General features: G+C 42.9%; 1 protein-coding gene and 1 long non-coding RNA gene across 5 annotated transcripts in view; one reads left to right on the forward strand and one right to left on the reverse strand.

Annotated features, from left to right (window-relative positions):
• Positions 1-16,941, forward strand: part of LOC142603818 (uncharacterized) — a 49,234-nt gene extending 32,293 nt beyond the window's left edge. For 2 of the 3 annotated variants that reach the window (XR_012837692.1, XR_012837693.1), the window contains 4 exons: positions 8,271-9,822; positions 10,113-10,302; positions 14,034-15,355; positions 16,806-16,941. This is a non-coding gene — a long non-coding RNA (uncharacterized LOC142603818). The remainder of the gene's footprint in view (positions 1-8,270; positions 9,823-10,112; positions 10,303-14,033; positions 15,356-16,805) is intronic. The other variant, XR_012837691.1, reaches the window with a different exon arrangement.
• A 1,849-nt stretch (positions 16,942-18,790) lies between these two features.
• LOC104641362 (neuropeptide Y receptor type 6) lies at positions 18,791-23,608 on the reverse strand. Of its 2 annotated transcripts, XM_075766313.1 has the most exons (3): positions 23,522-23,608; positions 23,387-23,421; positions 18,791-22,330 (listed from the first exon to the last, which is right to left on the reverse strand). In XM_075766313.1, exon 3 carries the CDS (start codon positions 22,310-22,312, stop codon positions 21,191-21,193), a length of 1,122 nt encoding a protein of 373 aa, XP_075622428.1. In that variant the 5' UTR covers positions 22,313-22,330; positions 23,387-23,421; positions 23,522-23,608; the 3' UTR covers positions 18,791-21,190. The 2 variants fall into 2 exon arrangements, with proteins under 2 accessions (XP_075622428.1, XP_075622427.1); XM_075766312.1 differs by lacking the exon at positions 23,522-23,608 and having other exon boundaries at positions 23,387-23,483.
• Positions 23,609-24,006: the final 398 nt, after the last annotated feature.

The following is a 24,006-nucleotide window of genomic DNA, read 5'->3' on the forward strand; positions in this document are numbered from 1 at the left end:
TAAGGCCATAGCAGGGGTGTGGGACTGTTTGTTTGTTTTCTTTTTCATTTCATTTTATTTAAAAGGCCCCAGCATCTACCTGCAGTCCACAAATCTGCACTTGCACGTGTCCTGGCTGAGCTGTCAGCGTGCAGCGGCTGTTGCTGTGCCCCCCCCCATCTCAATGTATGTGCAAAGCAGGAAAGCACTGCACTTGCTAAAGGCTTTGGTTTTAATCTCAAATGCCTTGCCAAACCTCGTAGCCTTTAGCCTGGCTAAAATTAATGGAACAAGTGTCCAGGTAAGGCTTGTTTCAGGAAGCTTTACAGCATGGGGGCAAGTAAGAGATGCCGAGAGGAAGAGCAGCGCAGCCCTTGGGGGTCCTTCTCGTGAGTGAGTTGCTACTCTGGGGTTTTGGAGGAAAGCTGAGAAGCTTCAGGGCTTCACCAGTGGCAATTTCATACTTTTGCCTTTGGTGGTTACAGAAACATTATGAATTAGTACTGGAAGTACTTAGGAAGCAACTTAATAGGCAGCTGGTGGCTGTAATTCCTCCTGTAAATCTCCTTTCTGTCTTGGGTGCCTTGCTGCAGTGGTTTGTAGCCAAACCAAAACAATATCTGATTTCTGCTCGTGGCGGACAGGTGGGACAGAGCTCCTTATCGCCCAGGAGGGCCCAGACCAGCGCCCCAGGGGCTGGGACAGGCGGCACTTGGTGAAGTCGCGGGGAGGGACGAGCTGCTTTGTCAGCTCCCCTGGCCAGGACCGCGGGGGATGGCAATGGCCAGGAATTTTAGCCCCTATTTTAACCTGGCCTAGCAGCCTGTCCTTCAGGGTGACTTGGTTTTGGCTGTCCAACCTTTACATCATTACAACTCTGTGTTCAACAAACCCCTTATTCCCACCTGCTGTAAATGAGGTTGCTTCTTAGTTATTTGTATGGCTGGGAGGTGGTAGGAGCACAGAAAAAGCTTGCCAGACTGTTAGCAGGACGTAAGCTGTGATTCCGTGAAGAAGCAGAAGAAATTGTAGTTAAAGACCTCACAAAGTTATAATTATTGTGGTGTGCCTTTAGTTTTCTGGCGACTCAAACCATAGAGATGCTTCCTTGTGTCTATCCTGTGTTTTGGGAGGATTCCTGTCCCTGCTTATTTCCTCTGTGTGAGTGAGCATCAAACTCTGCTGCACCGCTTCTGTTAGTTTGCGCTAACATCATTAATTTGCTTTATGTTGTCCATGTGTTATAGAAAATAATAACTATACATAGAAAAGTAACACTTCTCTTTAAAATATGTTGCCATTATTTTTTAAAAATTTCATATGTAAAGTTAAAATGGGCAAAATTAAAATGAGCAAAAAAATTAGGCTCCTTTAGAGGTTTCTCATTTGGCAAAGATAGGAGCTGTGGCTCAAAGATACCCTTTGTGTGAGTGCCACGAGCAAATACTGTGGTTATTTTTGGAGAACATATTTCCTGTCAATCACTTCTTTGATAAAGTTCTGTTCTAGCAGGATTTGATCTAATGTTATATTTTGCTGCACATACTAATGTGCATCCTACTAACAATCAGTATCACGACGCAACAGGATTTTGGTCTTGAGAGTCTGACTGAATTCTGTTGAGGATGAGGGAAAAAAATCTCTCATTGATTTAAACACACATCACATTTGGCTCCAGTTCTCCAGGTGGGATGGACTAATAGTAGTATGTGTACATGAAAAATAAGAATATGAGTTCTGATGTATTAATTTTTGAGTATATAAGTAAGGAATTAGGCAATTTTTATCTTGCATAGAGCGGCTAAATGAAGTAAGCCTGTATCTGGAGACAAAGGGTCTGAATCCCGCACCGCTGGTGTAAACAATGGTATGCAGCGGTTCTGTGCAGAATGGTCCTCAGTTCACACGTGCAGCAGGATGGACGCCGGCCCTTCGCTCCATTAGCGCGTGGCTGGTCGGCATGCTCCTCCGCTGACACCAGGTTGGGGTGGAGAACAGCCCCAAAAGCCGCGGTTTGCACTCGGCCGGTTGCTGTGTGCTGAAAATAGCCGCTTTTCCATCTGCTGGGTGTCCGCCACTGCCTCGCTGGCATCGCTCAGCGTGCAGAGGAAGAGGTTTGGGATGAAGGCTGTTCCCTGCTCCAGCCCACCTGGGCAGGAAGGAGAATAGGGACCCTTTCCTCCCCGGCTTACGCTCGTCGGTGATGTGCAGCACCGCTAGTGTCCTCTGGGCCGGGTCTGCACCGGCTGATGCAGCGACACAGAAACACCCAAGCCCACCTGGGACAGACCAGCTTTGCTTCCTGCGCAAACCCAGCTGCGGGGACAGGGACCTGGTAGGACGTTACTGATTTTGGTTCCCATCCTGACCTTCTAAAGTGTGTTGCGTGTGCTCGTACACTGCTTTCTGCCTGCCAGACACAGTGAGACTTTTGAAAAAGGAGAAAAACCTTGTGAGTTTTTACTCCTTTTACATGTTTCTTTTCTGCGGCTATTTTTCAGGACCTGCTGCATACCTGCTACAGTAAGGGTTTGATCATGCTGATTATTTTAGCATCCTTTGTCTTGCTAAGTAGTTAGAGAGCTGTAGGATGGCTGTGCTGAGGAAGGGCAGGTGCTTCAGCATAATGAGGACACAGCTTGGGTTGGATAATCGTTTCCTTTGAATCGCTTACTGAGAAAGGGTTCCTGAAAAAACAGTGCTGCTGCTTGTATAAACCCCTTCTTCAACAGCTAATGAAAACTTCAATCCTTACGGTGACGGCGCATGCCATTTCTATTAAAGTTATTGCCAGTGGCTCTGCAATCTGGGGATCTCGGCAGGGACACCAAGCATTGCGCTTCAACACCTGGTGTCCCTGCTGAGAGCGCTGGGCTGCCCCGCGCTAAGAAGTCTCAGTTCTTTGCCTAAGAAGCATCAGCGGTGGCGTTTCTCCGTTGCAAAGCCTGGACATGAAATTGAACATTCAGGAGGTACAGCAAGGGAAGGGAGTTGAAAACAAAGTCAGGAGATGGAAGAGAGAAGGAGAGAAGAAATCACATTCATTAATTGGCGTGATGTTAATTGCTCTTCTTCGCTTGTTTCTTGGTTACAGGAGAGTGCAAAAGCTCTGGGCATTGCTCTTGCTTGCTACTTAACAAGCACATCTGTGTGTACATATGCTTTACCTTGGGCAAGCTTATGGAACTATTAGTAAAAGCTTTTAAGTTGTCGGGTCGGATCTGCCCAAGCTAGCAGTGAGCAAAGCTGCCGAGGGAGGTGGCCTGGCTTCGGAGCCGGTCGTTGCCTCTCCCGAGTGTCTCTCAAAGAAATGGGCACCGCCTGAGGTTCTGCTTGGTGCCTTTCCAGGCATCTCTCATTCTGGCCCTGTGTTTGTGACCTTCCCCGTGGCTTTGCTCCCGAGGGATGTCAGTACCCGAGATGCGGACGCTGGGGGCTGCTGCCTCGCGAGGAGGCAGGGCTTGGTCCCGCTGTGGGCACCGTCCGGGTCCCAGAGGGGCGGCTCTGCTCTGGGACGTGGGGGAAGGAGAGCGTTTGCAGCAGCGCACGGGAGAGCAGATTGATCTTCTGAGGGATTTGAATACCCCAGTCCATTAGAGTTTCCTGGGAAATATCAGCTCAGATTCATGCTGGTGTTCTTTGGAAATCTTTTAAAATTAAGTACCAAAAATCAATGCATTGCAAGACTCCCAGCATGTAATTCTGAACCCATTAGGAGATCTGTGCTAATTTTGAAAATAATCTTTCTATTTTAAATATTACTTTGATTGTATTTTGAACTTGTATATCTGGCAGAAGGGGAACAATTAAATCAAAGGAAAGATTACATTGTGTGACTTTAATTGTGGTGGATTGAATCATTCACTGAAGGAAAATATGTACAAGGCGTATCTAAGTGCAGAAGCAAAAATGAAAACTCGTCTCAGCTGTTCCACTCCCTATGATAAATGTATATTTATGTAATGCATTCCTTCTCATATCTTGATAACACTATGTGCACACAGTGCATGAATTAATTCCACTGAGAACTGCAGTGAGATTATCTCTGAGCCTATGTAAGCATGAGGAATCATCCTTTACTCTCAGGTCCCATATGTATTCATTTATACTTCTGTGACTTTAAAGCCGCATAAGGGAGAGGAGAAACATCCCTGACGGGATGCATTGCACCAATGTCTCGTGTAATTCAGGGTCCAGAAAACTAACCCGTGGCTGTTGCCAGCGCTTGCTTCCTCTGTCAGTGCCAAGGGCCAGAAAGCGGAGGTTGGGGCGCACGGGATTTTGTGACAGCCCTAAATTCGGCAGTGGGTTTCCCTTCAGGAGAGCAGTTCTTAGGAAGCAACTGTAGGTGGCTTTCCAGCTGCTCTGCACTGGGGCAAAACTTCTCTTGAGAGTGAAATTTTGGTCTAAGAGTTTCCTGTGCAGGCAGTTTGGAGAGGAAAAACAAACCTGGCATTGGGAGCAGCAAGAATTCATTGATCACTACGAGACTGGCTCATCCTGGAGGCCCCAAATCTTGAGCGGGGACAAACCCCTATAGTCATATTCTGTCCCGGTCCCACCGACCTGCTCTAATTGCTGTGCAGGACTGGGTGAAAAGCAGTGCAATGGGAAGGCTGGGTTTGCAGATACAGCGTGAAGTGTCTTGGTGAAGAATATTTTATATGCATCTGTGTGATGTATAGACAGTGCATTAATCCATGTTTCTCCTATCCCTGACAGTTAATTATAACTGTGAACTGCGGATTCAGTAACAGTGTCCTGCACAACTGCACTAATTGTAGATGCTGGCATTTCAGTAGAGGAAGAATCACTCTGTCTGCAGGAACGCCGGGAAGCTCCAGTTGCTTTTTTCTCTAGAATATCCCGTGGTGCTCTGTAATGAGAGCGCAGTGGGTGAAACCGGAGGGGGGCAGGAACAACTCGTGTGATAACTGTGCCCTTAATTCAGAGTCCTCTGCCTTCCCGCGGCATTAATGCTGCATCTTGGAAGCTGTAAGAAGTTGAAGGAATAGAGTCTAAAGCCTGCCATAAACTGTCTCTGAATTCAGCAAGACTAAGATTGCTTCGGTGAGAATGAAATAAAAGCATCAGCTCCCGTTCTCCTCTCCCTCCAGCTGCTGGGATCTGAGGTATTCTCAGTCCGAATGCTGCATCCCGGGGCTGAGAGCCCCGCCAGTCCCTCCTTGTCTGCAGTTTCCACTCGGTAACATGGCACACGGCTTGAGAGCCTCTCACTCCCCAGCGTAGCTGCTCTGCCCGCCGCTGTGTTTAGCCGCACACGTGCATTTCTCATCTACTCTGACACAAGGTAACTTGCTGCCATCCAAAGGAGTTTGGACTGGTGTTTGGGAATGTCATGGAAACTCATGTTTGGGAGAAGGAAAATCCCCCGGTTTATCTTCAAGTTGTAGGCAGCAAAGCTCATCCAGCCTGTTCTCTTGGTAAAAAGGAGCACATGGGGAAAAAATATATCTTCTGTCACCAACATACGTGGGGCCAGGGAGGTGAAGGTGTGCCAGTTGTTTGTGGGAGCAAAGAAATTTTCCCCATCTAGTCCGTTACTCAGAAATGTATTAAATCACTGGTGAAACTTGTATGACTTTTGCATTCAGAAAATTAGACAAGTGATGATTTTATTAAAGCTGTCTTGTTTGGAAGTTTAAATCTAGTTAGTGATCTATACAACAGGTTCTCTGACTGTAATTTTTGTGGCTTGGCTTTACTTGGAAGCATATTTGGTGAGCGCTGAGCACCCGGCGCTCGCGATCCCAGCAGCACAGTCAGCTGCAAGCTCTCGATACCTTGAGGGACTTGTAGGTATGAAAAGAAGCACAGCAAACATATAGGCTGTCGGATGCTACCACACTTATTGCTGGCTCCCTTCAGGGTATATCATCTGTCTCTAAGCTATTCCAATTCCTGTTTTGGCCCATAAGTTGCTGGGAGCTGCTCTGCTCGGTCACTAGAGCTTCTAACTCGTGCACGGGAGCGATGGTGCTAAATGCTGCTGGAGATGGTGAAGGGTTTGTGCGAAGCCAAATGGCGTTTTGTCCAGCAAGCGATGTTTTGTCGTGAAAGAATCATATGTGCACAGGTGCAGTGACACACCTAAAGCTGCATATGGGACCTATGGAGCTCTTGGGACAAGGGAACCGAAGCTGCAATATAGGGATTTTAAATCTGTGTGCTGTGGTATTAAAGCCATTAGTATTTGAGGCTAGTATTGGCTGTTAACTGCTCTTCCCTGGTCCTTTCTTGGCTAATGAAAAATAGCTGTTGCATAAAAATGCAAAGACTTTGAGTTGTGAAAATGTGTGTTTGCACTGCTAATCACTTGAAAAATCAACCTCTAAAACTTCATTTGTTAGGAGCTGCTGATTTGCTGCTCTCTGTGCTTTTCCCTTTTAATAAAACCCCTGAGTAGAACAACAGAAGGACTATAATTAAGGAGTGCTTTTTTTCCTTTCCCTGTGACATTCTGGCAAATGTTAGCCGGCGGGTAGCCTGGCCTGAGCAGGACAGAAATGCCTTTGCGCTGTTTGTGCAAGCCTGGGCTTCGCCTGTGCAGGACGGAGACGGGGGGCTTTGCTCCTCTCTGCACTAGCGTTGACCAACACGGAGTCCGACTGCGGTCGTGCTGGGTTCAGCAGCGCGCTCTGTCCCTTGCTCAGCTGTCCTGGTGGGGATGCTCATCCTCTGCCAGTTAGCAAACTGTGCCCTTGAAGGTGACAAAGAGAGCGGACCCAGGCTCTAGGTTTCCCTGTGCATCTCTCTCAATGGCCCCAAGTTAGGTGATGATAGAGATGACCCAAAGATCTTTTAACCCAGCAAAAGGTTAATACTCTGTGCTCCTGAGAGTAATGGCTGGAATGGGAAAGAATAATTCTGAAGACTAGAGAGATGCATTAAAATAACAATGTTTCATGCTTCTCTTAAATGACTTCCCTGTTCAAAGGTACATAAATACCGTTTGACTAGCAAGGCCATAGGTAAAAAAGGGGCTCAGTGAACAAAGTTGAGGATTTTGTGGGTTTTTTTCTGACTGATACCTTCTGGTTTCTAAGTGGCCATGTATCAGCCATCTGGCATTGAGAAGGGTTTTAGTATGAAAAATTAATTAGATACAATCTAAGTATAATGCTGCCTTGATTTTCAGCAATGCAAAAAATAGTTTGTACCCATAAAGCACTAGCAGGAAATATGCCAATAAAATAACCACTCCTCTTAAAATTTGTGTTGATTTGGTTCTTTTTTAAAAAAGTGAACAATTCTCCTAGCAGGTAGTTGCTGTGTTACCTATGTTGCCCAACCCAGCCCATCCTTCAGGTGTCACCAATGCAACCTGCTGCCTTGACCAAACAGTAATGGCTAATAATGACAGATTGTGCAATACTAGTTTTATGATGTGGACAAATAATTATTAGGGACTGAAGCAATTCCATCAAACCTTGTGACCGGGTTGGAACTTTAACTCTGGTCTCCAGAGACAAAATGATAAGATGTCAATACAATAAAAAAAGTGAGATTGGGAAAGAATTTTGGTTATTTTTCTTCCTTCTTTTCAAGTCTGATCAAAGAAAAGATCTGATGGTTTCATAAATTCAGGCTCTGCGTATTTACTTGGAGGCCACGAGGAGAAAAATACATGGAAATTGCAAATGTAGTAGCAGAATGACGAGCATGAGGGTGGAACTCAGCAGACAGCTAAGGCAGATCATGCACGAAGCTCAACAGATTTGGATTCTCTTAGGGTTTTGTGTAAATGCAGCTGTATAAATTCATTGGTAACACAGTTTGTGAATGCTTTCAGTATATTTTATAGTGGTGTCGGTGTAAGGTGGTGAACTGAGAGGTCTGGGATGCTTGGGAGGAAGAGCTGAGGCAGTGCTCGTGCAGGAAGCGTTGCAGGTGCTCCCAGTACTGTGCAGAAAGGGATTGCTGGTCCTCCCAGGCTGCCCGAACAAGCACGTGCTGCTGGGAATCAAAGCAGAATAAGCAGAGCTGGGCAGGGATCTAGAGCTGAGTTTGTCCTGACCTTTCAATATACATAAAATGAGGCAGCTGACCTGCAAATGTCTTGTCTTTGTGATATCCAACAACTTCATGTTTTGGAAGTATTTGAAGAGCAAAATACTTGCTTGGGAAAAGTTGTCCTATTGCATTGGAAGTACGCAGATTTCCCTAAGAAGGTTCAAGACTTAGTTTTTACAAGGATATTGCTGTACCTGTATCTCCTGATAGTTTGGGGAGTAATAAATTTTTGTTGTTTTTTATTTTTTTTTCTCCAGAGGATCTGAAGATGTTCAACTAGACATGGAAGCAGACTATGTAATGAAGCATGACAAACCGCTTTAGTCTGGCTATGTGCTCTATAATACCAGATCAATCAGCCATCTGGCTTGGGAAACCGGAATAATCTCACTTACTGAAGTGTACGTATCCCTTTGGGAACTGCAGTTAGCTGCTGAGCTCTCTGAACCTTCCCTTTCTGATGCAGAACATCTCCGAAGAGTGCCCCACTTCATTCGCATGTCCTTCACAGCAGCTCGCTGACAAGTCCCGACACAAGGCAGACACCAATCAATAGCATATTTTTAAATGTGAGGGAGATGGAATTTCAGGGAGCCTTCATGTTAATGTCATTTGGCACTTATGTGAAGTAAACAGCAGAGAAGGAAAAGCAGGCTTGAATTTGGCTCTGAGACAATGATACGAACGCAGTCCCTGCATCTGTTTAACTGTCTGGGTTTGTCACATCCCCTGCGGGAGGATGCGGTTGTGGTCGGTGCATCAGCAGGGGAATTGCTGTTCCTGGGACTGCTTCCTTTTGTACCTCTGGCAAATCCTTATTTCTGGAGTCCTTAGCATGCTGGAAGTATGGGCTATGACACTCTAAATTCTTCATAAAGTACACTTGAAAGGTTGTGCACTCTTCTGTGTGAGTTGTTTTTAATCTGTCCGAACTATAAACTCCAGCTGAATTACCTACATCAGAAGAGAACTGGAGTGGAAATGCAGCACCTTCTGCATTCTAGTTTCAAGTCAGTCTTTACAAAGTCTAGCTCTTGGTCATCGTTGTGTCCCAAAGTTGACAGCATTTTTTCTCATCCTTTTTGATAAGGTTAAAAATCACCATCCCGATACAGCACGTGAGTGACTTGGCCCAGACTAGCCCCAGAGACTTTCTGAGCCATGAGTTGTGTCCAAGGAGAAACTGCAGGCTTTTCTAGAAGACGTTACAGTATCTGATCTGAAGAAATCAGATGGCTGGCAGTTCCAGAAAGACACTCTCTCATCCAGCAATATCAGATATTGCTTCTTCCCACAGATCTTGCCTTGTTTTTCCGTAGGCTATTTCAGAGTTTCACCCTATTTTGCCTTTTACTGAAAAGAGCAGCAAATCACGTGCTAATGCCCAGCCAGTTTGCGTGCCCTACAGCAGAAAGATTTGATTTGTAAAAACTAATGGGCAAAAATGTAAATAAATCCAAGGAGCACTGTCCAAAGGACATTAAGTTGTGCCTTGAGCAAGTTCCAGACCATGTGAGATTGCTTCCACAGACCGTGTGAATATAGAGTGGTTTCTTTATGTTGCCTTTCAATCTGAAGAACCAAGACTTGCCTGGGCTTATAGTCCTCTGGGGTTTTGTCTGGGTTTTTTTTTTTTTTTTTTGCACCTTGATCCCCTCCCTTCCCCCACTCCTTTGCTGCTTCTCAGCATCCAAGTGTGCAAGTAGGTCTGTGAAGATCAGAGGCAGCAGCTGAAAACTGAATTTGGAAATCTCACGTCTCTTCCTGGAAGACATTAGCTGCAACTGTGGTGTTCTCAAATGTTAGAAAGTGTGTGGTCCTTCATGGATCTCAGAGCATCCTCTCTGATGGTTTTTTGAAGGAAGCTAGGCTCATCTAGATTGTCTTATGCTTATGACACTTACCTCTTTTTGCCTGTTTCATAGGCCTTGTAAACGAGGCCGTGTTTGTGCAAGAGGCATTTGCTGGACATATAGGCTCAAGTATTCAGATAGCCATATCATGAAACCTTTAAGGGTGAGAAGTAAATGATCTTTTTTCTTTGAACTATTTATTTGCAGTAAAATATTAAGCTTCTGTTGAGTTCTGTTGAGTTCTAGAGATTGCAAGGATGTTGGTCCAAACCGGAGACTTCCAGCGGATGTAGCTGTGCCACCAAGCCCCTGTGCTGTAGGTGCAACCAGGTGAAGAAAACGTGTATGTGGATTTTGCTAAACCTGTTGGTGGAAGCGGAGAAGCGATACTGGGGGGGAAGCTCCCTTGGCTGATGTGTGCCTCATCTTTGCAGAGGTAAAAGTGAAAAATTTCTTTTGAGGACTTCCTGTACCACTGCTGTGCTGCAGGTCCAGTGCCCCCGAGCATCTCAGGTGTGCTGTGGAAACCATAATACTGCCAAATTCTCTGGGAAGGAAAAGGACGAGTCTGGTATTTGGTAGGCCAGTGTTCAGGGATTATGCTAGTAAAAATGCTATGGCTTGCTTAATGGTGCCAAAGTCTAATTTTTGATTTCCATTGCTTTGCAGTTGTTATTTTTTGAGTAAAAAATGACCTAAGTGAATGGAAACAACTTGTTTGATCTAGACACTACAGCTGCTAAAAGTCCCAAAGTTTTGCTTTGTTTTCTTGATATTTGTTTTGGTTTGGTTGGTTTGTTTGTCTGTTTTTCCTCCAAAAAGCAAAACCTTGACTTGCATTGTCCTGATTGGTAAACCTGAGTTATGGGTTGTTAAACCCTGATGCTGGGCAGTTGCATCATGTAGGTGTTCTTGCTAAATACTGTGAGAAATGTCATCTTTGCTCTTTCCCATTAAATAAGGGAGTGGTAGAGAGAAGGAGGGAGAGGGAAACTGAAAATCCAGGTAAAGCAAGCAGAGCACTGGAGGGCTCTCTGTCCTGGGGTAGCTAGAAATGGTTTGAGATTTAATGCTTTGAGAAAGCAGTAGTCCATTTGCTATATGCATTTTGGAAACTCCGCCTGGGTGAAACCTTCCTCTGTAACCCTCCTGGATAATGACACATTCCCTACCTTCGATCCTACATGCCAAGTGGTTCATTTATGGTGTACTCGGTGCACCGAAGTGAGTGCTGCACAAGCCAGATGTCTGTCTTTGCTACAGCTGTGGGGATTTAAGATGGTTAGTGGCTGTGCACAGGGCATAATCCTTTGTACCTCTGTAACCCCCCTGTGAATGCTGAAGCCTTTCAAGGCTTTTTGTCTACGACTGCAAAGTGTTCATTTTTGTAGGAGGATGGCTGCAAATCGACTAGTTGGTCGATTAATCTAAATGCTGAACAGTAGAGTAAAAAGGATTTTTTTTATATACAGCCCTAATCATTTGCTTTGAAAGGAGCGTTTGGTCTACCAAAAAATCCTCAGAGGGTCTATTAACTAGAAATCCAGCGATTTATGTAGAAATTACTACTTTTAGGTAAACATTCTGTTTTTAGTGTTGCCTAAAGCTGGCACTGGGATGTGGGCAACTTTGGATGAGAAGGAGTCACCAGTACCTGGTTTTCCTCCAGACGTGGCTGGAAGCTGTGCCCAGAGGGGTGGGCGCGGGGTGGTGGGCCCAGGGCTGGCCGGTCCTCCGGAGGTCTGTGCTGCTGAAGGGGAACCTTGCGCTGGTGATGGAACACGGCTTGCAGGAAGTGAAAGGCTCATTTCATTGCCTGGAGCGTGAGTTTGCTTTCTTTCCAGCTGGATAAATGATGTCAAAGTGAAAGCACATTCAAATCCAGGCACGTGGGTTTGTGAGAAGGGCAGGAGGGAAAGCAGGGTGGGTGAAAGCAGGTCCGAGGAATGGGGTAAGGAAGACCAAAGTGTGTGAACGTGTATTATGAAGGGGAACCATCTGAAGGCTGCATGGCACAATGCTGGTTCAACTACCGGCGAAAAAGGTCTGTAGTGTGGTCAGCAGACACCTTGGCAGGATCAAAGCCTTATTTTTAAATCTGTCCATTCCAATTCCAGTGTTTGAAGCTAGAAATAGCACAGGCATAGCAGGAGCACCATATGGTGAGCACGGTCCTCTCCAGGACGGGGCTGGAAATGGGGGCTGGGCTGCGTGCTCCGTCCAGGCGATCTCATTTCAATGCCGAGCATTCGGTTCACCGTCGCACAGCGAGGCTTCAGCTTTTAGAGTAAACACGGCGCTAATCTGATTGTGGTAAAGGTGGCATGCGAGTAATACCCGCCCCGGGGACAATTGCTTTAAAGGTAAAACAAATAAAGTCGTAATGAAAGGTTGGCACATATTCCTGAGGATAAAATTTGAGAAACAAATTTGACATATTTAATATAAAATGTAAATGGCAGTAATTTGCAGGATCTCTGGATTCTGGTCATGTAGGGCAGTTCTGCTGGTCTCTTTTTCTGTATCTATACCATGTACTGAAACATTAGCTTCCAAACCCTTCATGATGCCACAGATGAAGTGGGCAGGAAACTAATTTCTATTGATTTCATCCCCGGTTAGTTCTATGGGGTGAAGAAAAAGAAAAAAAATAATTACTTTTTGCCTTGCACATCTGCCCAGACATACCAGGCTCCTGCCTGCTTCGTCGGTGGCTCCACATCACATCTGCTCACCACTGCTTCCCCGACAGCTGCCTTCGCTCTGGCAGCCGGAGTGGCTTCCAACGGGGAATTTTGATTTTTTTTTTTAATTTTATTTTTTTTCCAGCTCCTGGTTTGCCAGCAACATGAACTGGGATGGAGAAAAAAAATCCCCTAGGGTGGGGAGATACCAAGCTTGCCATGGAGATCAGTGGTGGTTAAGCGATGTGCCATGGCAGGAACGCAGGCGCTGCTGGCCGCACACACCCTCACGGCTCCTCTGTGGCCAGCTCTCCCAGGAGCAGTTTTCTGTTGAAGTTTTAATTAGGTAAATTTATGATTATGCTTCAGAAAAAGCATCATATCTTACTGAACATGGGGGGTCAGACTAGATGATCTCAAGAGGTCCCTTCCCATCCTCAGCAATTCAGTCATTCTGCATGTTTTTAAAGCCTTCTTAATTATTAAACTAGCAGTTGATTTTTTTTTTGAGCTTTTCCAAGAATACAAGAGGCAGCTATTATTTCTTAGCAGCAGATGTGCTGTAACTCTTGATTATATTAATTTGACTGTTCATAAATTTTTTGTTCATCATTTGTTTTGTTCATAATTTGCTGTTGCTATTCTTAAATGCTTTTGGTGGAGCTGCTGCAGATCCCCTCCACGCAAAAACATACTGGAAGTATTTTAACGCTAACCCCACACAGCCTTTTAACACAACTCGAGTACTCCTAGACTCTTAGTACACTGTATATTTTTCTTTTGGAAAAAGGCAAGGACTCAAAGCTGCGTAAGGAAAAGCTAATCAACTCTGTAAGTTGATTAGTCAGCAAAGTAAATGATACTAACAACAAAAAAAAGTTACTTTTCCCTTGAAATTTTCCCTTGAAAAATTTGATTTGTCCTGTATTTCAATGAATGAAGACATGAGGTTTAACAGGATACTCGGGCTTATGTGATTTTTGGGGTTTTCTTGCATAATGCCCTCAATATCTCTGTGCTCAGTCTGTTTGCATGATGGAGATGGGAAAGAAAGAAACTTTTTGTTATCATTCATCAAAGGCTTCCAGCATGCGGGTTTCTTTTTGTTGGGGTTTTTTTTTTTTTTTTTTTAAATTTAGAGCTTGGGTTTTCTGGAACAGCAAGACATCAAGCAGTAATTATCTCCCTATGTTTGATGACCTTTCAGTCAACTCAGATTTTGCTTTTGGACTCAATGCTAATTCTGCAGCCAATTTTTAAAGGAGTCCCAACTTCATCTTTAATTAGAAGCCAGCAACCTTGCGTTCCCAGTCAGTCACAGGACTTAAGTTACTTCAACCGACGATTAAATGTAGTATGTCTGTGCTTTTGTATGCATGCCTAAACACAGGCAAAAAATTTAGCTGGGTTTAGTTAATAAAGAGCAATTCAAAATATGATGATACCCTTCTATGCCTCAGTTTTGGGATTTTCTGCCTGGCAGGTGGGGGGTCCAGCACTGGTGGGCAGGAGCTTCTGCAGTGCTCAAAGGTTGTGGGTGCCCCTGGAGAATGTGCTCTCGGGATCACGTTTACGGTCACCAACCCGGATGGCGGCATTCAAAACCGCTGGAGTGTGACATTTTCCACCGTCCCCCCTGCTCCGTCCCGAGCGCCGCGACCCGGCGCTTCCCTCCAACAAAGAGCTGGAGACAGACGGCGCCTCCGGGAATCGCCCCATCGAAAGCCGGTTTCAGGAGAAAGTGTAGGCTGTGGTTTAGGTAGGTATTTGGTGTTGGTTGGAATGAACGGTGCGAGTCCCAAGGAGGAGAACTTTAACTCTGAGTTCTAACCGGCGCAGGAGTGCCTGGTGCGTTTGGTGTAAGTGAGAACTTGAGCTGCTCATACTGTCAGGAAGGTCTGTGAGTAAAAAGCTGGAAGCAACAATACACTTAAAGCTACCTGAAATGCAAAAATGTAAATATGTGCTGGATAGGATATCAAGCTGTGCTGACAGCCTTGCTAGGCTGACTGACAAAGCTGTTCTTTACAAACAGTGGAATGTTAGGCCTGGATACCTTAAAAGAGACTGTTTGCTGACTAATTATCCTGCCAAAGGTTTATCCTGTGGGTGCGGTGAGGTCCCTCTGACCTTTACTTTGGAGTTCCTCAGAAGAGAATAAACGTACAACCACCCAGTGAGGATGTAGCATTCCCATCCCGCAGCCGTACGCTCAGTCCAGCCCACGGTCTGGGGCTCTCCCACGCCCTTTGCTGCAAGACCTAACTCTTACACGAGGAGACTTGGGGTCCCTTGCTGACACCTGATGGCCTTGTGTTCCTGCAAGCAGAGCCCGCGGTTCTTACCTCTCCGGGCACGGCTGCAGCGTGTATGTGCATCTCCCTCCTGTGAAATGGTTCCTGTGCCGCCTTGTCTTTGTAAAAATGTCCCATGAAGGTATGATGCTCAAATAGAATTTTTTCTATTTGAGCCCAGATAGTTGCCACAGTGTATTGAGTTAAACATGTATGTATATTTTCATGCTGTTACAATCTGCTCTGAGGCTTGTAAACTGTGTCTCCATTTTCTCGCAGAATCTTCCCGAGTCTCTTCCAGGGTCTGAGCTCCTGTGAGCGTCGGGCTTGGCTCTGTTCTACTCCGTTAAACTCGGCTCCTTCCCTGCCGCTTCAGAGTCAAGCCCCTTCCCCAAAATCCAGACTGTTTGGCATTGATTATTTTATTTTAAAATTATTCATTATTATTCATTTCTGCAGCTGAAGAGAGCTCCTTGAGCAGTGGAGTCCTTCCAAGAGGCAACAGGAATGGGTGAGGACCGCGAGGCAGTAGTTGCTGCTAAGTTCCTGCAGAGTTACTTAAGAGGGGAGGGGATGGCAGCTAGATAATTTTGTTGAGGAAGATTCCAGAAGAATGGGACAGTTGGCTCTGGAGAGACAAAAGAGAGTACGAGGACTGTTCTGACATGTCCTTTCTTGTTTCGATCCACACAAAACTTCTTGAATTTTATTGTTGCCTAGATTTACTTCTCATGTGTAGGGGAACAGGGGTTGCATTTATTTGGAAAACAAACAAAATCCAAAAAAACCCTCTTCTCCCCCCTCCCAACAATCTAATGTGGATTAAATGGTTTCCATTAGCCAACTACTTGAGGAAATGTGGGGATGTGATCAGACTACAGTCATGGGGTGGTTTTTAGTAGTGGGAATGATGGCAAATACTGATATGGTTCCAGGTAGAAATTAAAGCATGGGATCATCTGACACAACTATAGCATCCAAATTATTTTAGTCCCAAAAGTAGTCGTTTTGTTGCTTGTTAATAGGCAAATCTGTTGGCCTGTATTGAGGATGAGAGGCAGAGATCTGAGTGTGCTGGGGAAATGTAACGGTGGCCTGGGAGCTTGTGGAGGTGGAGGCTGTGCAGCAGCGGCTACAGAAGTGTGTGCCTGGGGAATCCGAGGCTGGGGAATCCGTGCCTCCGAGCCACCTCCGACACTGCGGTTCTGGCTTTGTGGAAGTAAGCACTGCAGAAGTCTCCAACCTAAAAATGGAGCTGGCAAGGGGGTATAAGTGATTCTCTTTAGAGAGACCCCAAACTTGGAGAGCTTCTTCTGGTTCTAGTAGCCATTCTTGGCTGGGAGAACTAATTCATGCAGCTGTTATAGCCCTATCACCTACATGAATTAACAAGTTTTTCTCACTAGGTGTGAGGGTGAAATGAATTCTGCACAGAGAATAGCTCCACACAGGTGCCACTTCCATCACATTATGTAAATAGCCTGTGACTAATAGAGAAGCCTAAGAAATGAAATAAAAGACATCAGTCAGTGCATTTGCATGGAAATCGAGCTATATGCCAAAGGAACCTTGTTTAAAAATGAGTGATAGCAGACAAGATAATTCTAAGGGTGTCATCGTGGAACATTTTAAAGTGTCTTATTAGCACAGAATAGAAAGGACAGTGGTGTTTTATATTTATGGAGTCCATGAAGTTCCACTAAGTACATCTGCAGTCCGTCTGACCCTTTGTTGTGAGGTTACTCAAAGCTTTTCTATAAATTTGCTCTCCTCTCAGAGTACTATTGAAAACAATGAGGAAGAGAAATATGTATATGATGAAGCAAATGTCATAGATATCTAATAGCCTGGTTTGTCACTCATCTACTGTGATGGGCCTGGGGGAAGTGGGGGGTCTGTGAATATGATGATTTTTCTCCTGAAAGCCAAATCCTGTTTTATTTCCATTAAATCACATCCAGAGCTGTAAGAAGATGGCTACATTGTGTTGGCTACTCCGTGCATCCTGTGAACCAGCCCCTGCCGCAGACAGTCTGTGCCTGGGGAACTGGAGGAGGAAGCTGGGAAAGGAGGTGCAGCGCTTAGAGGACTTCCCATAGTTAGACCATGATAGCTTGTGAATCCCAAGATAACGTTTTGGTGAAAAGACCTCTCTGCCAGTGGTGATGTTTTGTCATGGTCTTTTTACTTTGTTTTTCCTCTGCCCCATAGGCCATTTCAACCTGGAAAAAGTGTCATAAATGTTTTAAAATGCCATTCATGCCTACATGAATGCAAAGGTTTTGTTGCATTTACAACAGTGTAATGGGGACGTAGCGTGGCAACTTGTATGCAGGTTCTTTTTTGCTTGTTGTTTTTTTTTTTTAACTTCAAAGGATCCCAAATGCTGGGGCAAAACTTGTGTGTCATCTCTCTGAAACTCTGATCCCCTTCCTGAGCAATTCAGCATCTACTCTGGCTGGTCTGGAGCTGTGTGTCTTCTGATCGGTGGGCGCAGAAATGAGCAGGTCGTGCTGCATGTGTAACCTGTCAGTGGGGGTGGCAACGTGCACTTCTGTCTTCTAGCCAGCCACCGTTCTTCCAAAGACAGGAGTGTCGTAACCTCTGAGACATTTATTCTTTCAAATTTGGATAAGATTGGCCAATGGCTCAAACATTATCAGGGTCAAAAGGACAGAAGCATAATGGTGTAAACTTTGTTTCTATAGGAAAGTAGGCTAAGATCAGGATGTGCTTCCAGAGGCATGGAGCAGAGCTTGCTAAATAAGAGCTGTGGCATAAAACAACATATTGTAATTGCCTTATTTGGCCACATTTCTATAAGTATGTCATTACCTGCTTTGCCATAATTTTTATTTCTTTCTAGAATCTGGGTAAGTTTCAGACACTTCTTAGATGCAAAATTAATCTCTCTGAAAGTCAGCTGTAGGGTTTTTCAGAATTTTACCTGTTTCAGTAAAGTTTAGTGCAGTGTTAATTTACAGTTATGTCAGGGTGAAATATTCTTGCCTTGCAATCAATGCAGCTGTGATGTAACTTAAAAAATATAATGCAAGAAATAGAACTTGGGTATCATTTGCCACTTGTAGTGGAGCAGGGTTGGGTAAAATAAAAGCATCTCATCTTCAAGGCTGGAATCTGTCCCGGTAAAATGTGTCGTTGTTAAATCCCAGGAGTTTTTTTTCATATGGGGTAAAATATTGATAATGCAGGCAAATGTGCTATGAATGTTTTGACTTAAGAAAAATCAAAAGTATCTTTCTGCTACTTAGATATTGATGAATTAAAACACAGGAGTAGATGCTGCTTTGGAAACGACTACGTACCAGCAGGGCTGCAATACAGCCCTCGGAAGAGCTCTTTCAGTATTTGTGCTACAGATAACATTTCCTGAGCTGCTGAAGGGAAACTTCTGCTCTGACAAATCACACAGATTATTCAATGTCTAAGAAAACAGTATTCCAAACACATTGATTATATTTGAGTACAAATCATAAAGTACCATAGTAAAAGGCTGCTCTGCCCTTGAGACATAAATTCACTTGAAACCTCCCTGGTTTATTACTCTGTCCTTCTCCACCAAAACATGTGTCAGCACCGTGAGCCCTGAGAAGGTTCTCTAGCTGTCTTTAAGTCCTTGTCCCTCCCAGAAGCAGCAAATATCTAATTTTTCACTGATCTCTGTTTTTCTAATAAGTGAACATGTGAAATGCTAAACCGTTTTCCAGAACTGTTTGTATGAGAACTGTCCCATCAAGATTATAGGCAGTAAAATTTACCGCTGGGCAATATAGTGATTGTATACAGGGTAATATTTATTTGGCAGGAGACAGGAGGAATCAAGGTATTTAAATAACACACACCAATGGCACTGCTTTTGTCCACATACATAATTATAGTCAATAATCAATTGAGCTTTCTGTTCAACAGAATTATTTTCACAATGATTGCCATTTTCCAAGTATCTAACTCTAGTTATACGTGCTTACAGTTAAACCCATCAACCATAAAATACAAATATATGTAAGGATATATTCATTTACAAGGATGTTTATAAATATCTTGGTCTAGTTGACATGACCGAACCACTTGAACAAAGATCTGATGCAGTTTGTTTTTTTTAAAAAAACATCATTGCTAAGACTTTGTTTGTACATTCGGATAGTGTCCTGGAGTTCAGGTTCCCCCTCCAGCTTTCCATATTTAATTCCATGTTTCTGCTCCCCCAAGGAAGCTCACAGTCCTCCATCAGGTTGCATCAACAAACAACTTAACATTCTCTTATAATTTTGTCTACTTGCTATACCAATAAAATAAGGGAAAATAAAATTTTCAGCATTACCTAACACAGGGCAACATTTGTCAGTTTAATATTATGACTCTAGCAATCTTTAAATCTTGCGTATTGCACGGTTACATACATCACCATCACATACCACGTTGGAGGAGTCCATAATGCTTATGTATTACAAATAAGTCTGTTCCTATCAAAGTCAGTTCACTCCTATTGACTTGTCTGGAAATTCAATATCAGACTGCGCATAAAGCCAGTGGATGTAACAAGAGAATGTGCAGCGTGAAGGGCGACGTCTTCAAAACAGTGATGAAACCCTGTTCGGTTAGCAGTGATTTTTAAAAGTGCAACATTAAGAAAGGAGATACTTGATAACTGAATGCTCAGAGCAGAAATGGAGCATCAGCACTTGAGTCAAATTAAAGTGTAAGGAAGAAATGACAAGAAGAAATCAAGGCACAAGTATTATTATTCACGTTAGATTGTGAAGCAATCTCACTGCTCAGAGAGCTTCCACCTGGTAATGAAGAACCCTCTTATGCCAAGATTCAGACTGGAAAAATTGATTGCTTAACTCTGATCAGGATGTTGGGAGCTGACAATTGGGGTTACAAAAAGCAATAGCAACTTTTTTTTTTTATTATTTTTTAATTTAGCTGTTTAATGCTACAGGAACATACTGCCCAAGCACTTGTAGGGAGAGACAGCAAGGGGAGACCATCCATCAGCATCACTGGCTGCCTCGTAAGGTCACAAGAGTTTCTGTTGGCCCACAGCAATACAGGTAATCAATTATATTTAACTCAAACAGGAGAAAGCATGGTGAATTGTTGGACTAAAGTGTTCCAAGTATTGTATTTAAACAGCCCAATGTTAACTGATTATGTATGTTGGCACTGTAGCATGGATGAAGAATATGTTTGGTTAATTTTTTTTATGGCCAAACTGGAAAATGTTTTAAAAAAATATTTTAGTTGTTTGAGAAAACTTGGGTTCAATATTACACTTTTAGGCTTCTATGCACTGAGTTACAAAAGAAACTATTTATTTTCAAATGCAGTCCAACAGAAATGACCACATCTGCCTCAAGGTGGCCTTTTGCTAGTGCAGAAATGTGGAGAAAGATATTTCTAAAATTAAAATGCAAACCTAATTTTCTACTCAAAGAGGAACTTCTAATCTGGATAAGTAGCTAAAGCAAAATTTACTCTGAATTCATAGTGTGTTTGTTTGATAATGGAGATTCTAAAAGGTCTGTTCACCAGTCATGATGGTAACGGCGAAAGCAATGATCTATACTGGTGGTTTGGAGTAGAATATGATGCTTTTAGGGGAAATGCTAAATATGTATTTCATTTTGAACAGCATCAATCTGAGTGGAATTTGCAGTACATCAAATGGGCCCTGTATTAGTGCGCATTAAAAAAACAAATAAAAATCCCAACTCTAGCCTTTTCCCTCGTTAAAATACAATTTTTAGGCTGAACTGGTACTAAACCAAAGCAAACCGCGTGCTGGGCTGAAAGGAGGACGGTGGAGGTTTAGGATAACTGAAAGGGCCTTTCTTACAGTGTGAACTGCCTATAAACTGTTGTGCAGATTGGCCAGAGGTGGGAACAATGTAGGGTTGGAAAATTAAAAGGCCAGAAAACAGTCTGCGAAAAGTCTGATGAAGTTAGGAATGCCAGAGTGTTCATGGTTTACTTGGGTGAAGCCAGGTGTTTAGAAAGGACAACCGTGTCAGTGGCTGAAGTGGAAATATTTGTATTGGTGCTAAGGTAGTATGCCAGTGACTTGGCAATTGTGGATTAAAAAAGTAAGATGTTAATACTGTTTATAATTCATTATTATTGATCTTTGGGACTCTTGGAAGTGGCTTATTAGCATTAATACTATCATAAAGTACCTGTTAAGAATATGCCTATGGGAGCATAATCCTGGTTTTGCTGAACTAAATGGCAAAGACTTCCTCTAAACCCAGCACTAACATGATCAAGACCTGCAGAAAGAGGCCATCTACAACAAAATTTTGGAAACTGCTCTTCGATTATTTTAGATATCCGCGAGGGGATTATTTAACTTCAGAGATCCCTTAGATGCATCGGTCTGCAGATTCGAAAGGGCAATATTTTCATATTCCTCTTGTGATGCTGACCATCTGCAGTGGTGAACTAATACTATCAAATCCTTCTGAAAATTCCTATTGAGAAATCCATAAAAGACGGGATTGATACATGTGGAGATCATGGCCACAAGGTGGCATATTGTAAATGCTAGATTGTGATTACAGCCCATGAGCGCCTCATAGTTCCAGTCAAAAACAACATTGAATATATTGAGAGGCAACCAGCAAGCTGCAAAAGTCACAACAATTGATATCAACATCATAGTAATCCTTTTGTTTTCACTCAGTCTGCTTTCATTCTCTCTCATCCTGTCTATTTTACCATGTCTCCTTCGAAGACATAAGAATATCCTGAGATAGCAGATAAAAATAAACCCCAGTGGGAAACAGTACTGGAAAACCAGCAGACTAGTGGTAAAAATCAGTCGTTCTGTAACGGACGGCCATGCTTCGATGCAGGCAACTTTGTTCTTGTAGAAATCGCTATGGAAAGACAAATGTTTGAAGGGTTCATCTGTTAATTGGTGAAATATTAAAAAAGGAATGGATATTATGAGGGAAAACCCCCAGATGAAAAGAATTCCCCAGTAAGCATGTGAAATATTAGGCTTCCAGCCACGTGGGTTCACAATTAACTGATATCTCTCGATAGCAATGAGTACGAGTGAGAAAATGGAGACTGTGACAGATATACTTTGTATGAAAGAACTTATTTTACACATAGCTTCCCCAAATATCCAGTAGTCCATTAAGGTATATGCAACTGTGACAGGAATACACATGATACATATCAAGACATCTGATAAAGAGAGATTGGCAATCAAAATGTTGGTAACATTTTGAGCTTCCTTCCGTCTCTTTATTATAATAATCAGGCAAAGATTTCCAAGAAGCCCCACTATTGTAACTAATGAGTAGGCTGTAATAAGCAAGAATTCAGCAAGGAAGGAAGGTTGGCATGTATCAAAGTTCAAAAACTGAGAATAGCTAATGTTAGAGATAGTTTGATTAGCCAGAATCTCACTGGGATGCTGAATGGCTTTGTCCATCGTGAAGCATCAGTCAACCTATGGACAAAACCTAGTATTATTTAAAACGTACTTTGTATGGAGCTTTCCAAGGCAGTGATTACTATGATTCTGTCTTTGTAGTTGGTGTCCTTGAAGTTTTGGGCAAATCTGATATAATTAATTACAGCACTGAGAAATCCCGAAAGGAAAAGCCAGTGTTTGAGATCAGTGGTTTTATTTTTTTTTATATATATATATATATACGCGCATATATATATATATATATGAGTGGAGGTTGATGCTACTTTTCTGAGGTTCCACACCGACCGTGTTACAGAACTGTAACTGCTTGTGATGTATAAGAAATAGCAGTGATAGCTCTGTTTACATTTGTATGAGCATTTTCATACAAATCCTCTTTTACCAACTTTGGATAAACTTTGCTTTTCAAAATACAATATTTCCAGATCTGTCTCAGCCAAAGGTTTAGCAAGGTTTAAGAAATTCTGATGAGAATAATCTGTTGCTTTTTAATATTAGAACAATGAAGAATTGGGCCCTGCCATCACATTGCTAGCTTAGACATCACACTTACATTTTCTCTGAAACTACAAAGCAATGTAAACTAATACACCAAATCACTCTAGCTTAATCAAAATTATGTGTGCTTGAGCTTAAGTGATATTCAACACTCCTATGAACGACATCTTTAAGGGAGTTTCCTGTCCTGCTTATGTATTAAAGAGACCATGTCCTTTTTTCTCAATCTAATCTGAGAAAAATGTAAAGCAAATAAAGATCACATCTTAGTTATACATACAAGTATTTCCATATCAGTAGTTGCCAAAGGTTGTCTCATTTCCCTACGCACTGTTTGTGTGGTACAAGTTTGACAAACGATAACCCCAAAATTTTCTGTGGTTAAATACAGGTACTCAAGAGACACCGAGTTGATTCTTCTTTCAGTTCTAACTTAAACAGTTGTCAAGCAAAAATCTGATATTAGTACAATTCTGTTGTTAGAAAACTAATATTAGTGGGAAGAATTAGATTCAGTAGAATATCTTGATGGGTTTGAATTTATCATTGAGTTAATCTTAAATCAAAGCTCACCAGCTTTCTGGCCAGAGAAAGGCTATGTTTCCAACCTGGGAAAGGAAAAAAGAAGGATATTAAGAGTTGCTTTGAAAGATGGATAAGTATGTTCTACACACGTACCTTTCAAAACTCAACTCTAGCTCAACTCACCTTAATTCCTTTTCAAAGTAGGAATTATTGAAAAACCAGTTGGAAGGAGGTCATTCTTCACCCCTAGTAGTAAATACCATAGTGTTGAGAGCCCTGTGGAGAAAGGAGGATGAAGGAGCAGTGGAAAGTTAAAGAGGATGCATAAAAAGAGGGGTAGGTGGGTGTTTTATTATTACTGGAAAGAATGTGTTTATCTGTAGAAGATTTGTCAACCTTTTTACAGGAATTATTGTCATTATTTAGTCACAAAGGAATAAAAGATGTTGCTTGCATGAGGTTTAACACCAAATCCAGGGTTAAACTGAGAACTACGATTCTCTATTTGCCCCAAAAAACATTCCAGTTAGAGTTATATCCTTGACTGCTTTATCCTGATAGTTCTGTATGACATTAGTTTGGGTGCTTCAAATTAAGATTCTGAAAATAAAAACCCAAACCCAACCACCTTTGGTGGATCTATTACCACTCTCATTTTGATTAAAATA

Source organism: Balearica regulorum, chromosome 14 (assembly GCF_011004875.1).
Source record: "Balearica regulorum gibbericeps isolate bBalReg1 chromosome 14, bBalReg1.pri, whole genome shotgun sequence".
Classification (NCBI taxonomy): Eukaryota; Metazoa; Chordata; class Aves; order Gruiformes; family Gruidae; genus Balearica; species Balearica regulorum.

Bases quoted from the DNA above. Each gene is read 5' to 3' on its own strand.
- LOC104641362 (XM_075766313.1), bottom strand. From the start codon at position 22,312: ATGGACAAAGCCATTCAGCATCCCAGTGAGATTCTGGCTAATCAAACT.